This window comes from Parambassis ranga, chromosome 16 (assembly GCF_900634625.1).
Source record: "Parambassis ranga chromosome 16, fParRan2.1, whole genome shotgun sequence".
Taxonomy (NCBI): Eukaryota; Metazoa; Chordata; class Actinopteri; family Ambassidae; genus Parambassis; species Parambassis ranga.
In genome coordinates this window covers 17,501-30,000 of record NC_041036.1, presented here as the reverse complement: position 1 = coordinate 30,000, position 12,500 = coordinate 17,501, and the positions used below count along the sequence as shown (strand labels likewise).

The window sequence follows — 12,500 nt, the reverse complement described above, 5'->3', positions numbered from 1 at the left end:
GCAGGGAATCGCAGCCCTCGCAGCCTTTGCCCTTCCTGCACCTCTTACCTGTCCTGATGAAGTATGGACAGGTGTCCCACTTCTCGGACCAGCACTCGTACTCTGACAGCGCCATGTTCTCCCTCAGCATGCCCCTGTAGCCCTCCTTCTCCGCCTCGCCGTCCTCCTCACTGGTGCTGCCCCGCCTCTGAAGGTCCTGCTGGTGTCTCTGCCGGTAGTTTTGGCGAACCCACTGCCGGATCTTGTCCCTCTCCTGCGTCAGCTTCTGCAGCCGCTCAGACGACAGCACCCTCACTCGGGCTATCACCGAGTCGAACTTGAACACGCGCTCCAGGACGCACACGCACTTCCCACACAGGAACTCGCCCTGCCCGCTGCCCCGCGGCACAGCCCGCCCCAGAATGTGGGTCAGCACCGCGAGCAGATCCAGGCCTTTGGCCGGCGAGCTCTGGGACAGCTGGGACAGGGACGAGGAGGAGCGCAGGGACAGCGTGCTGCCTGTGAGACACAGAGAGGGTTTCAGCGGGACTTCCAGGTGTCCTCTGTGGTGGTCTCCTCCATACTCACCCCAGGGGCTGCTCTGCAGGGACTCGCTGCCAGACTTCCTGTTCTGACCTCCGAACAGCCATCGTCGCTGGTTTCCCTGGAGACCGCCGCCACAGACTCTGCACAGGTCACCCTGACCTCTGGAGGACATCGTGGACAGACACTCAGCTCTGTGACGAGAAAAGATTCAGAAAACACGTTAGCCCTGAGCTGCGGCGCAGGTGGACTCAGTGCTGGACCCAGGAACTCCTCAGAGACTTATCCTGCTGGTTTAACACGGAGGTCTGTGGGGACACTGGAGGACCTGTGTGTGGGACATGTCCTGTCAGGTCCCAGGTCACAGCCTGTCTGCGCTCTGACCACCGTGACCTCGACTTAATCACAGTAAGACTCTTTAAACATGGCCGCCCTGACAGGCTCAGCTTCCTGCCTCCAGCTGCTCCACCTCTGTGCCTGAGTGGAGTCTGGGTGGAGTCTATCAACACGGCGGCGGTCAGAGCCTCCACCCGAGCTCTTCGCCTTCATCAGTGTGCTGCTGTGATCTAAAGCTGGAGTATGGAGCCTTTACTGTGACGTGTCTGCTGCCTCGGCGCCCTCAGCAGCGGGACACGCGGGCAGTGCGAACAACACACACACACACACACACACACACACACACACACACACACACACACGGGACGCGTCACTAACTTCCCTGTGTCCACTTACTTTTCCGTCCTCCGGGCTTCACGCGGCTTCGCGGGTTTTACAGTCGGTCCGTGGGAGAAGAAGAAAGCTTCATGGCCGCGTGCACAGGTCGAAGTCACGCGGACGATGAAGATTCCACGGAGGCAAATCTGAGAGCGGAGCCGCGCCGCGTGCACCGAGCGGAGGTGGGTGTCACCTCATGACGTCATCAGTCATACCTGTTAAAGCGGAAGAGCAGCAGGCTGATGCATTAACCCTTCGTGTCTTCACTGTGCGTCTGTGTTGGATCAAATGTTGGAGACACACACACACAGACAGACACACACACACACACAGACAGACACACACACACACACAGACAGACACACACACACAGACACACACACACACACACAGACAGACACACACACACACACAGACAGACACACACACACACACACAGACAGACACACACACACACACACACAGACACTCACACTCACACACACACACACACTCTCTCACACACACACACACACACACACAGACACTCACACTCACACACACAGACACACACACACACACTCTCACACACACACACACTCACACACACACACACACACAGCGTGCAGATTTTAAAGTGGAACTTTATTGATCAGTGATCAGTGAACAAACTGCTGTGATAATGTAATCATGTGTGAAGGTCATCAGGGCAAAATGTACAGACACACAACAGAGGAGGACATGGACAGACGAGACCACAACAAGGACACAACAAGGACAGAAAACACGCAGCTCCAAGGTTTAAAGATACAAACAGTGAAAAACACACAGATGATGAAGGTCACACAAATGGCCACCAGAGGGCAGTGATGTCACTAAACACAAAAATCACCAGATCCCAGAGATCAGATTAAACGTGTAAGATAAGTTTGAAATGTTCTGCAGATGGAAGCAAACGTCTTTTATTGGCTGAGACACAACATGCACACAGCAGGAGGGCTGCAATCAGCCAATCAGCATCAAGCGCTCGGCCACGCGGCTCCAACAGTCATGCTAACATTTGAAATGCTTCACACAGCTTCTCACAGTGTTAGCTTGTTGGCTAACAGCTGCTAACTGTGCGGCTCAGATGGGTGTGTGTCAGTTGTGCGTCCTCAGGTGAGCCACTTCTCCATGCAGCTGCTGAACACGCTGTGATTGGAGTGCCACTGCACGTGCTTCACTTCGGGCCAGATGCACACGGACACGGCGCCGCGCGCGTCCAGCGTCCTCAGCCCGAACGTGTCGTTCCTGTAAAACTGTCAGAGGACAGGGAGGCTTTTATTCTGAAAGGCTGAAGGCAGCCGGAGGCTTCCTGCTCGCGGCGCCTACCTCCTGCTTCCTCATTTCCACCACGAGCTCGCTGCTGTCATAGAATCCAAAGTGGCTGAAAGAGGAAACACAGCAGGTGAAGAGTCCCGAAACCTTTCAGTCTGAGGGCCCACTTCCTGTCCCCACCCCGCCTCCACCGCCTCCACCACCTGCTGTGAAAACAGCCCTAAACCTGCCTGTCGGCTCTGAGCTCAGGGCTCAGGGTTCTGATGTGTCCCTGTGTACCCACCTGGACTGCCACGGGGTGATGACGCCGTCGTCCGGTCCTCCAATCAGCACCAGCCTCTGGATGCGCAGGAAGTTTTCCCTCCACGCTGTGGAATGAACAGTGTGTTTGTTTGACAGAGCACGCTCACACAGACAGACGTCCGTCCTCTACCTGTCATGTCCTCATGAGGCCTGTCCCCGTTCAGCAGCGGCAGGAAGACGTTGTTCTGCAGGTAGCTGGATCTGTGGTGGGGGTCTGTCACACAGACATCACGTGTCACGCTCACACACCGGCACAGAGACGCCACTTCCTGTTCTCACCGTTCCAGTAGTCGCAGATGGACACTCTCTGTCCGAGCCGCCTGTAGCAGAAGTAATACACCGTCTTCTTCACACACTCAGGAAACACCCGGTTCAGGTAGTCCGTGTCTGTGGAGGGACACAGCCGGGTGAGTTCACCTTCACTGCGGGACAAGCCCTGAACGTCACATGACCTCTGACCTCCATACTGCCCGGCCTGCGGTGACGACAGAGAGATGAAGGTGTGCACGTTGTGGTCCGGAGTGGTGGCGAGGAGAGCTCGACAGATGAGACCGCCTTCAGAGAAGAGGACGAGACAGACAGGCTGAGGTCCAAGAACCAGGAAACAGGACAGGACGGAGGGGACAGCTGTCCACCTCCCCCTCCTCCTCATCATCATCATCATCTATCAACATGCTAACATTTATAATGCTAACATTTATAATGCTAACAGTTATAATGCTAACAGTTATAATGCTAACATTTATAATGCTAACATTTATAATGCTAACAGTTATAATGCTAACATTTATAATGCTAACATTTATAATGCTAACAGTTATAATGCTAACATTTATAATGCTAACATTTATAATGCTAACAGTTATAATGCTAACATTTATAATGCTAACATTTATAACGCTAACATTTATAATGCTAACATTTATAATGCTAACATTTATAATGCTAACAGTTATAATGCTAACATTTATAATGCTAACAGTTATAATGCTAACATTTATAATGCTAACATTTATAATGCTAACATTTATAATGCTAACAGTGTTCAGTGTTTGGATTCAGAGCGAAAGAAGAACAGAAAAGTCTGTGTGTGTGTGTCTGTGTGTCCCTGTGTGTGTCTCTGTGTGTGTCTGTCTCTCTGTGTGTGTCTCTGTGTGTGTCTGTGTGTCTCTGTGTGTGTCTGTGTGTCTCTCTCTGTGTGTCTCTGTGTGTGTCTCTCTGTGTGTCTCTGTGTGTGTCTCTCTCTGTGTGTCTGTGTGTCTCTCTGTGTGTGTCTGTGTCTCTGTGTGTGTCCCTGTGTGTGTCTCTGTGTGTGTCTGTGTCTCTGTGTGTCTCTGTGTGTGTCTCTGTGTGTCTCTGTGTGTGTCTGGGTGTGTCTCTGTGTGTGTCTGTGTGTCTCTCTCTGTGTGTCTGTGTGTCTCTCTGTGTGTGTCTGTGTCTCTGTGTGTGTCCCTGTGTGTGTCTCTGTGTGTCTCTGTGTGTGTCTCTGTGTGTCTCTGTGTGTGTCTGGGTGTGTCTCTGTGTCTCTGTGTGTGTCTGTGTCTCTGTGTCTCTGTGTGTGTCTGTGTTTGTCTCTGTGTGTCTGTGTGTCTCTCTGTGTCTCTGTGTGTCTCTGTGTGTGTCTGGGTGTGTCTGTGTCTCTGTGTGTCTCTGTGTGTGTCTGTGTCTCTGTGTGTGTCTGTGTCTCTGTGTGTCTCTGTGTGTGTCTCTGTGTCTCTGTGTGTGTCTCTGTCTCTGTGTGTGTCTCTGCGTCTGTGTGTGTGTCTGTGTCTCTGTGTGTGTCTCTGTGTCTCTGTGTGTGTCTCTGTCTCTGTGTGTGTCTCTGTGTCTGTGTGTGTGTCTGTGTCTCTGTGTGTCTCTGTGTGTGTCTGTGTCTCTGTGTCTCTGTGTGTGTCTCTGTCTCTGTGTGTCTCTGTGTCTCTGTGTGCAGTGAGAGGACACCTTGAGAGAAGCAGAGCAGGTGGACACCGTCCGGAGCTGCCTCCATGACGGTGCTGGCGGCCCTCCTGAAGTGCTGGACCTGCGTCCACAGAGGCTTCAGACTGCTCAGGTTGTCGTACAGGTCGATGACGGTCACCTCGGTGCCTGGATGGGCCTGAGCAACACAAGACCAACACAACGAGCATCATCCTGACTCACAACGGACCCACACAAGCCGTCCTGCTGTGGTCCACACCAAGAAGAGACAGTTCTGTCTGTGTGTTTTAATGTTTGTTTAGCTTCGACTGCATGTGTCACGTGTTTCAGTAGCTTTATGCTAATAAACCACGGGTTGGTCTGACGTCACACCGTCACATTCTGATGTTCTAATGGAGACAAGGAAGAGACGAAGAGGCGTCTAAACACACACACACACACAGACACACAGACAGAGACACACAGACACACACACACACAGACACACAGACAGAGACACATACACACACACACACACACACAAACACACACACACACACAGACAGAGACACACAGACACACACACACACAGACACACAGACAGAGACACACACACACACACACACACACACAAACACACAGATACAGACACAAAGATACACACACACACACACACACACACACACAGACACACACACAGTTCAGTGTGAACAGTTCTGCGGCGCGTGTGTCGGTACCTCTGTGATGAACGCAGACAGCGTCCTGAACTGCTTCGGACCGTCAAAGATTCCGTGCACGATGATGACGGGTCTGTACGCGTCCACGCGCACTGCCGCAAGCAGCAGCAGCAGCAGCGGAGCCTCCATCTCTGCCTCCACCTGCACAGGTGTGCGCGCGCCACAGGCCTCAACGCTCGATCACTGATTATCGATCACTCAGCATGTGTGCGGAGCGCACGAGCGCCAGCTCTGCGCCAATTATGAGCGGCTGCGCCTGCGTGTTCCTGTGGGTGTATAAAACCACATCCGTGTTTCTCACACTCACACACACACACACACACACACACAGCGTGCAGATTGCGCAGCGGTATAGCAGGGTTGTCCCGTAACCGGAAGGTTGGTGGTTCGATCCCAACTCCTCCCTAGTCACTGGTGTGTGTCCTTGGGCAAGACACTTTACCTGCATAGCCTCCAGTGTACTCACTGGTGTATGGCGCTCTTTGCTGGGCTGCCTTGAGCAATTTCCCCATTGTGGGACTAATAAAGGTTTCAATTATTATTATTATTATTAAAGTGGAACTTTATTGATCAGTGATCAGTGAACAAACTGCTGTGATAATGTAATCATGTGTGAAGGTCATCAGGGCAAAATGTACAGACACACAACAGAGGAGGACATGGACAGACGAGACCACAACAAGGACACAACAAGGACAGAAAACACGCAGCTCCAAGGTTTAAAGATACAAACAGTGAAAAACACACAGATGATGAAGGTCACACAAATGGCCACCAGAGGGCAGTGATGTCACTAAACACAAAAATCACCAGATCCCAGAGATCAGATTAAACGTGTAAGATAAGTTTGAAATGTTCTGCAGATGGAAGCAAACGTCTTTTATTGGCTGAGACACAACATGCACACAGCAGGAGGGCTGCAATCAGCCAATCAGCATCAAGCGCTCGGCCACGCGGCTCCAACAGTCATGCTAACATTTGAAATGCTTCACACAGCTTCTCACAGTGTTAGCTTGTTGGCTAACAGCTGCTAACTGTGCGGCTCAGATGGGTGTGTGTCAGTTGTGCGTCCTCAGGTGAGCCACTTCTCCATGCAGCTGCTGAACACGCTGTGATTGGAGTGCCACTGCACGTGCTTCACTTCGGGCCAGATGCACACGGACACGGCGCCGCGCGCGTCCAGCATCCTCAGCCCGAACGTGTCGTTCCTGTAAAACTGTCAGAGGACAGGGAGGCTTTTATTCTGAAAGGCTGAAGGCAGCCGGAGGCTTCCTGCTCGCGGCGCCTACCTCCTGCTTCCTCATTTCCACCACGAGCTCGCTGCTGTCATAGAATCCAAAGTGGCTGAAAGAGGAAACACAGCAGGTGAAGAGTCCCGAAACCTTTCAGTCTGAGGGCCCACTTCCTGTCCCCACCCCGCCTCCACCGCCTCCACCACCTGCTGTGAAAACAGCCCTAAACCTGCCTGTCGGCTCTGAGCTCAGGGCTCAGGGTTCTGATGTGTCCCTGTGTACCCACCTGGACTGCCACGGGGTGATGACGCCGTCGTCCGGTCCTCCAATCAGCACCAGCCTCTGGATGCGCAGGAAGTTTTCCCTCCACGCTGTGGAATGAACAGTGTGTTTGTTTGACAGAGCACGCTCACACAGACAGACGTCCGTCCTCTACCTGTCATGTCCTCATGAGGCCTGTCCCCGTTCAGCAGCGGCAGGAAGACGTTGTTCTGCAGGTAGCTGGATCTGTGGTGGGGGTCTGTCACACAGACATCACGTGTCACGCTCACACACCGGCACAGAGACGCCACTTCCTGTTCTCACCGTTCCAGTAGTCGCAGATGGACACTCTCTGTCCGAGCCGCCTGTAGCAGAAGTAATACACCGTCTTCTTCACACACTCAGGAAACACCCGGTTCAGGTAGTCCGTGTCTGTGGAGGGACACAGCCGGGTGAGTTCACCTTCACTGCGGGACAAGCCCTGAACGTCACATGACCTCTGACCTCCATACTGCCCGGCCTGCGGTGACGACAGAGAGATGAAGGTGTGCACGTTGTGGTCCGGAGTGGTGGCGAGGAGAGCTCGACAGATGAGACCGCCTTCAGAGAAGAGGACGAGACAGACAGGCTGAGGTCCAAGAACCAGGAAACAGGACAGGACGGAGGGGACAGCTGTCCACCTCCCCCTCCTCCTCATCATCATCATCATCATCATCTATCAACATGCTAACATTTATAATGCTAACATTTATAATGCTAACAGTTATAATGCTAACATTTATAATGCTAACATTTATAATGCTAACAGTTATAATGCTAACATTTATAATGCTAACATTTATAATGCTAACATTTATAATGCTAACACTTATAATGCTAACATTTATAATGCTAACATTTATAATGCTAACAGTTATAATGCTAACATTTATAATGCTAACATTTATAATGCTAACATTTATAACGCTAACATTTATAATGCTAACATTTATAATGCTAACATTTATAATGCTAACAGTTATAATGCTAACATTTATAATGCTAACAGTTATAATGCTAACAGTTATAATGCTAACAGTTATAATGCTAACAGTGTTCAGTGTTTGGATTCAGAGCGAAAGAAGAACAGAAAAGTCTGTGTGTGTGTGTCTGTGTGTGTCCCTGTGTGTGTCTCTGTGTGTGTCTGTCTCTCTGTGTGTGTCCCTGTGTGTGTCTCTGTGTGTGTCTGTGTGTCTCTGTGTGTGTCTGTGTGTCTCTCTCTGTGTGTCTCTGTGTGTGTCTCTCTGTGTGTCTCTGTGTGTGTCTCTCTCTGTGTGTCTGTGTGTCTCTCTGTGTGTGTGTCTGTGTTTGTCTCTGTGTGTCTGTGTGTCTCTGTGTGTGTCTGTGTGTGTCTCTGTGTGTCTCTGTGTGTGTCTGTGTGTCTCTCTCTGTGTGTCTGTGTGTCTCTCTGTGTGTGTCTGTGTCTCTGTGTGTGGCCCTGTGTGTGTCTCTGTGTGTGTCTGTGTCTCTGTGTGTCTCTGTGTGTGTCTGGGTGTGTCTGTGTCTCTGTGTGTCTCTGTGTGTGTCTGTGTCTCTGTGTGTGTCTGTGTCTCTGTGTGTCTCTGTGTGTGTCTGGGTGTGTCTCTGTGTCTCTGTGTGTGTCTCTGTCTCTGTGTGTGTCTCTGTGTCTGTGTGTGTGTCTGTGTCTCTGTGTGTCTCTGTGTGTGTCTGTGTCTCTGTGTCTCTGTGTGTGTCTCTGTCTCTGTGTGTCTCTGTGTCTCTGTGTGCAGTGAGAGGACACCTTGAGAGAAGCAGAGCAGGTGGACACCGTCCGGAGCTGCCTCCATGACGGTGCTGGCGGCCCTCCTGAAGTGCTGGACCTGCGTCCACAGAGGCTTCAGACTGCTCAGGTTGTCGTACAGGTCGATGACGGTCACCTCGGTGCCTGGATGGGCCTGAGCAACACAAGACCAACACAACGAGCATCATCCTGACTCACAACGGACCCACACAAGCCGTCCTGCTGTGGTCCACACCAAGAAGAGACAGTTCTGTCTGTGTGTTTTAATGTTTGTTTAGCTTCGACTGCATGTGTCACGTGTTTCAGTAGCTTTATGCTAATAAACCACGGGTTGGTCTGACGTCACACCGTCACATTCTGATGTTCTAATGGAGACAAGGAAGAGACGAAGAGGCGTCTAAACACACACACACACACAGACACACAGACAGAGACACACAGACACACACACACACACACAGACACACACAGACAAACACACACACACACAAACACACACACACACACAGACACACAGACAGAGACACACAGACACACAAACACACACAGACACACACACACACACACACACAGTTCAGTGTGAACAGTTCTGCGGCGCGTGTGTCGGTACCTCTGTGATGAACGCAGACAGCGTCCTGAACTGCTTCGGACCGTCAAAGATTCCGTGCACGATGATGACGGGTCTGTACGCGTCCACGCGCACTGCCGCAAGCAGCAGCAGCAGCAGCGGAGCCTCCATCTCTGCCTCCACCTGCACAGGTGTGCGCGCGCCACAGGCCTCAACGCTCGATCACTGATTATCGATCACTCAGCATGTGTGCGGAGCGCACGAGCGCCAGCTCTGCGCCAATTATGAGCGGCTGCGCCTGCGTGTTCCTGTGGGTGTATAAAACCACATCCGTGTTTCTCACACTCACACACACACACACACACACACACAGCGTGCAGATTGCGCAGCGGTATAGCAGGGTTGTCCCGTAACCGGAAGGTTGGTGGTTCGATCCCAACTCCTCCCTAGTCACTGGTGTGTGTCCTTGGGCAAGACACTTTACCTGCATAGCCTCCAGTGTACTCACTGGTGTATGGCGCTCTTTGCTGGGCTGCCTTGAGCAATTTCCCCATTGTGGGACTAATAAAGGTTTCAATTATTATTATTATTATTAAAGTGGAACTTTATTGATCAGTGATCAGTGAACAAACTGCTGTGATAATGTTATCATGTGTGAAGGTCATCAGGGCAAAATGTACAGACACACAACAGAGGAGGACATGGACAGACGAGACCACAACAAGGACACAACAAGGACAGAAAACACGCAGCTCCAAGGTTTAAAGATACAAACAGTGAAAAACACACAGATGATGAAGGTCACACAAATGGCCACCAGAGGGCAGTGATGTCACTAAACACAAAAATCACCAGATCCCAGAGATCAGATTAAACGTGTAAGATAAGTTTGAAATGTTCTGCAGATGGAAGCAAACGTCTTTTATTGGCTGAGACACAACATGCACACAGCAGGAGGGCTGCAATCAGCCAATCAGCATCAAGCGCTCGGCCACGCGGCTCCAACAGTCATGCTAACATTTGAAATGCTTCACACAGCTTCTCACAGTGTTAGCTTGTTGGCTAACAGCTGCTAACTGTGCGGCTCAGATGGGTGTGTGTCAGTTGTGCGTCCTCAGGTGAGCCACTTCTCCATGCAGCTGCTGAACACGCTGTGATTGGAGTGCCACTGCACGTGCTTCACTTCGGGCCAGATGCACACGGACACGGCGCCGCGCGCGTCCAGCGTCCTCAGCCCGAACGTGTCGTTCCTGTAAAACTGTCAGAGGACAGGGAGGCTTTTATTCTGAAAGGCTGAAGGCAGCCGGAGGCTTCCTGCTCGCGGCGCCTACCTCCTGCTTCCTCATTTCCACCACGAGCTCGCTGCTGTCATAGAATCCAAAGTGGCTGAAAGAGGAAACACAGCAGGTGAAGAGTCCCGAAACCTTTCAGTCTGAGGGCCCACTTCCTGTCCCCACCCCGCCTCCACCGCCTCCACCACCTGCTGTGAAAACAGCCCTAAACCTGCCTGTCGGCTCTGAGCTCAGGGCTCAGGGTTCTGATGTGTCCCTGTGTACCCACCTGGACTGCCACGGGGTGATGACGCCGTCGTCCGGTCCTCCAATCAGCACCAGCCTCTGGATGCGCAGGAAGTTTTCCCTCCACGCTGTGGAATGAACAGTGTGTTTGTTTGACAGAGCACGCTCACACAGACAGACGTCCGTCCTCTACCTGTCATGTCCTCATGAGGCCTGTCCCCGTTCAGCAGCGGCAGGAAGACGTTGTTCTGCAGGTAGCTGGATCTGTGGTGGGGGTCTGTCACACAGACATCACGTGTCACGCTCACACACCGTCACAGAGACGCCACTTCCTGTTCTCACCGTTCCAGTAGTCGCAGATGGACACTCTCTGTCCGAGCCGCCTGTAGCAGAAGTAATACACCGTCTTCTTCACACACTCAGGAAACACCCGGTTCAGGTAGTCCGTGTCTGTGGAGGGACACAGCCGGGTGAGTTCACCTTCACTGCGGGACAAGCCCTGAACGTCACATGACCTCTGACCTCCATACTGCCCGGCCTGCGGTGACGACAGAGAGATGAAGGTGTGCACGTTGTGGTCCGGAGTGGTGGCGAGGAGAGCTCGACAGATGAGACCGCCTTCAGAGAAGAGGACGAGACAGACAGGCTGAGGTCCAAGAACCAGGAAACAGGACAGGACGGAGGGGACAGCTGTCCACCTCCCCCTCCTCCTCATCATCATCATCATCATCATCTATCAACATGCTAACATTTATAATGCTAACATTTATAATGCTAACAGTTATAATGCTAACAGTTATAATGCTAACACTTATAATGCTAACATTTATAATGCTAACATTTATAATGCTAACAGTTATAATGCTAACAGTTATAATGCTAACATTTATAATGCTAACACTTATAATGCTAACATTTATAATGCTAACATTTATAATGCTAACAGTTATAATGCTAACAGTTATAATGCTAACATTTATAATGCTAACAGTTATAATGCTAACATTTATAATGCTAACATTTATAATGCTAACAGTTATAATGCTAACATTTATAATGCTAACATTTATAACGCTAACATTTATAATGCTAACATTTATAATGCTAACAGTTATAATGCTAACATTTATAATGCTAACATTTATAATGCTAACAGTTATAATGCTAACATTTATAATGCTAACATTTATAACGCTAACATTTATAATGCTAACAGTTATAATGCTAACATTTATAATGCTAACAGTGTTAAAGCTAACATTTATAATGCTAACATTTATAATGCTAACATTTATAATGCTAACAGTGTTCAGTGTTTGGATTCAGAGCGAAAGAAGAACAGAAAAGTCTGTGTGTGTGTGTCTGTGTGTGTGTCTGTGTGTGTCTCTGTGTGTGTCTGTGTCTCTGTGTGTGTCCCTGTGTGTGTCTCTGTGTGTGTCTGTGTCTCTGTGTGTCTCTGTGTGTGTCTGTGTCTCTGTGTGTCTCTGTGTGTGTCTGGGTGTGTCTCTGTGTCTCTGTGTGTGTCTCTGTCTCTGTGTGTGTCTCTGTGTCTGTGTGTGTGTCTGTGTCTCTGTGTGTCTCTGTGTGTGTCTGTGTCTCTGTGTCTCTGTGTGTGTCTCTGTCTCTGTGTGTCTCTGTGTCTCTGTGTGCAGTGAGAGGACACCTTGAGAGAAG

The 12,500-nt window shown here is 50.7% G+C and overlaps 4 protein-coding genes across 10 annotated transcripts in view; all 4 read right to left on the bottom strand.

Moving 5' to 3' along the window:
• The window catches only part of LOC114449120 (myosin-14-like), a 6,650-nt gene extending 5,211 nt beyond the window's left edge, over positions 1–1,439 (bottom strand). For all 4 annotated transcript variants that reach the window (XR_003671948.1, XM_028426492.1, XM_028426494.1 and 1 more), the window contains exons 1-3: positions 1,255–1,439; positions 568–716; positions 1–498 (exon numbers count right to left, since the gene is read on the bottom strand). The exon at positions 1–498 is cut by the window's left edge and continues 494 nt beyond it. Coding sequence is in view for 3 of the 4 variants with exons in the window: in XM_028426492.1 (XP_028282293.1) it covers positions 1–498; positions 568–697 (628 nt within the window). In the remaining variant the exon portion in view is untranslated. The remainder of the gene's footprint in view (positions 499–567; positions 717–1,254) is intronic.
• A 453-nt stretch (positions 1,440–1,892) lies between these two features.
• On the bottom strand, positions 1,893–5,702 carry LOC114448767 (lysosomal thioesterase PPT2-A-like). Of its 2 annotated transcripts, XM_028425935.1 has the most exons (8): positions 5,469–5,702; positions 4,777–4,930; positions 3,295–3,390; positions 3,115–3,222; positions 2,966–3,049; positions 2,816–2,900; positions 2,587–2,641; positions 1,893–2,513 (listed from the first exon to the last, which is right to left on the bottom strand). In XM_028425935.1, the coding sequence occupies exons 1-8, from the start codon at positions 5,595–5,597 to the stop codon at positions 2,370–2,372; spliced, it is 855 nt and encodes a 284-aa protein (XP_028281736.1). In that variant the 5' UTR covers positions 5,598–5,702; the 3' UTR covers positions 1,893–2,369. The 2 variants fall into 2 exon arrangements, with proteins under 2 accessions (XP_028281736.1, XP_028281735.1); XM_028425934.1 differs by having other exon boundaries at positions 3,115–3,390.
• A 361-nt stretch (positions 5,703–6,063) lies between these two features.
• Positions 6,064–9,585, bottom strand: LOC114448769 (lysosomal thioesterase PPT2-A-like). Of its 2 annotated transcripts, XM_028425937.1 has the most exons (8): positions 9,352–9,585; positions 8,742–8,895; positions 7,466–7,561; positions 7,286–7,393; positions 7,137–7,220; positions 6,987–7,071; positions 6,758–6,812; positions 6,064–6,684 (listed from the first exon to the last, which is right to left on the bottom strand). In XM_028425937.1, exons 1-8 carry the CDS (start codon positions 9,478–9,480, stop codon positions 6,541–6,543), a joined length of 855 nt encoding a protein of 284 aa, XP_028281738.1. In that variant the 5' UTR covers positions 9,481–9,585; the 3' UTR covers positions 6,064–6,540. The 2 variants fall into 2 exon arrangements, with proteins under 2 accessions (XP_028281738.1, XP_028281737.1); XM_028425936.1 differs by having other exon boundaries at positions 7,286–7,561.
• Positions 9,586–10,009: 424 nt separating this feature from the next.
• The window catches only part of LOC114448402 (lysosomal thioesterase PPT2-A-like), a 3,732-nt gene continuing 1,241 nt past the window's right edge, over positions 10,010–12,500 (bottom strand). Inside the window, exons 2-8 of one of the 2 annotated variants that reach the window (XM_028425320.1) lie at positions 12,490–12,500; positions 11,349–11,444; positions 11,169–11,276; positions 11,020–11,103; positions 10,870–10,954; positions 10,641–10,695; positions 10,010–10,567 (exon numbers count right to left, since the gene is read on the bottom strand). The exon at positions 12,490–12,500 is cut by the window's right edge and continues 143 nt beyond it. In XM_028425320.1, coding sequence (XP_028281121.1) covers positions 10,424–10,567; positions 10,641–10,695; positions 10,870–10,954; positions 11,020–11,103; positions 11,169–11,276; positions 11,349–11,444; positions 12,490–12,500 — 583 coding nt within the window. In that variant the 3' untranslated portion in view covers positions 10,010–10,423. Of the gene's footprint in view, positions 10,568–10,640; positions 10,696–10,869; positions 10,955–11,019; positions 11,104–11,168; positions 11,445–12,489 lie in introns of both variants that reach the window. The other variant, XM_028425319.1, reaches the window with a different exon arrangement.

Excerpts from the sequence above, each read along its gene's own strand:
- LOC114448767 (XM_028425934.1), bottom strand. The coding sequence starts at position 5,597 with ATGGAGGCTCCGCTGCTGCTGCTGCTGCTTGCGGCAGTGCGCGTGGAC. Across the intron at positions 4,931-5,468 it reads TGTCTGCGTTCATCACAGAG|GCCCATCCAGGCACCGAGGT; the intron begins GTACCGACACAC and ends TGTGTTGCTCAG. Across the intron at positions 2,514-2,586 it reads TGGAAATGAGGAAGCAGGAG|TTTTACAGGAACGACACGTT; the intron begins GTAGGCGCCGCG and ends GTCCTCTGACAG.
- LOC114448769 (XM_028425936.1), bottom strand. The coding sequence starts at position 9,480 with ATGGAGGCTCCGCTGCTGCTGCTGCTGCTTGCGGCAGTGCGCGTGGAC. Across the intron at positions 8,896-9,351 it reads TGTCTGCGTTCATCACAGAG|GCCCATCCAGGCACCGAGGT; the intron begins GTACCGACACAC and ends TGTGTTGCTCAG. Across the intron at positions 7,072-7,136 it reads GCCTCATGAGGACATGACAG|CGTGGAGGGAAAACTTCCTG; the intron begins GTAGAGGACGGA and ends TTCATTCCACAG.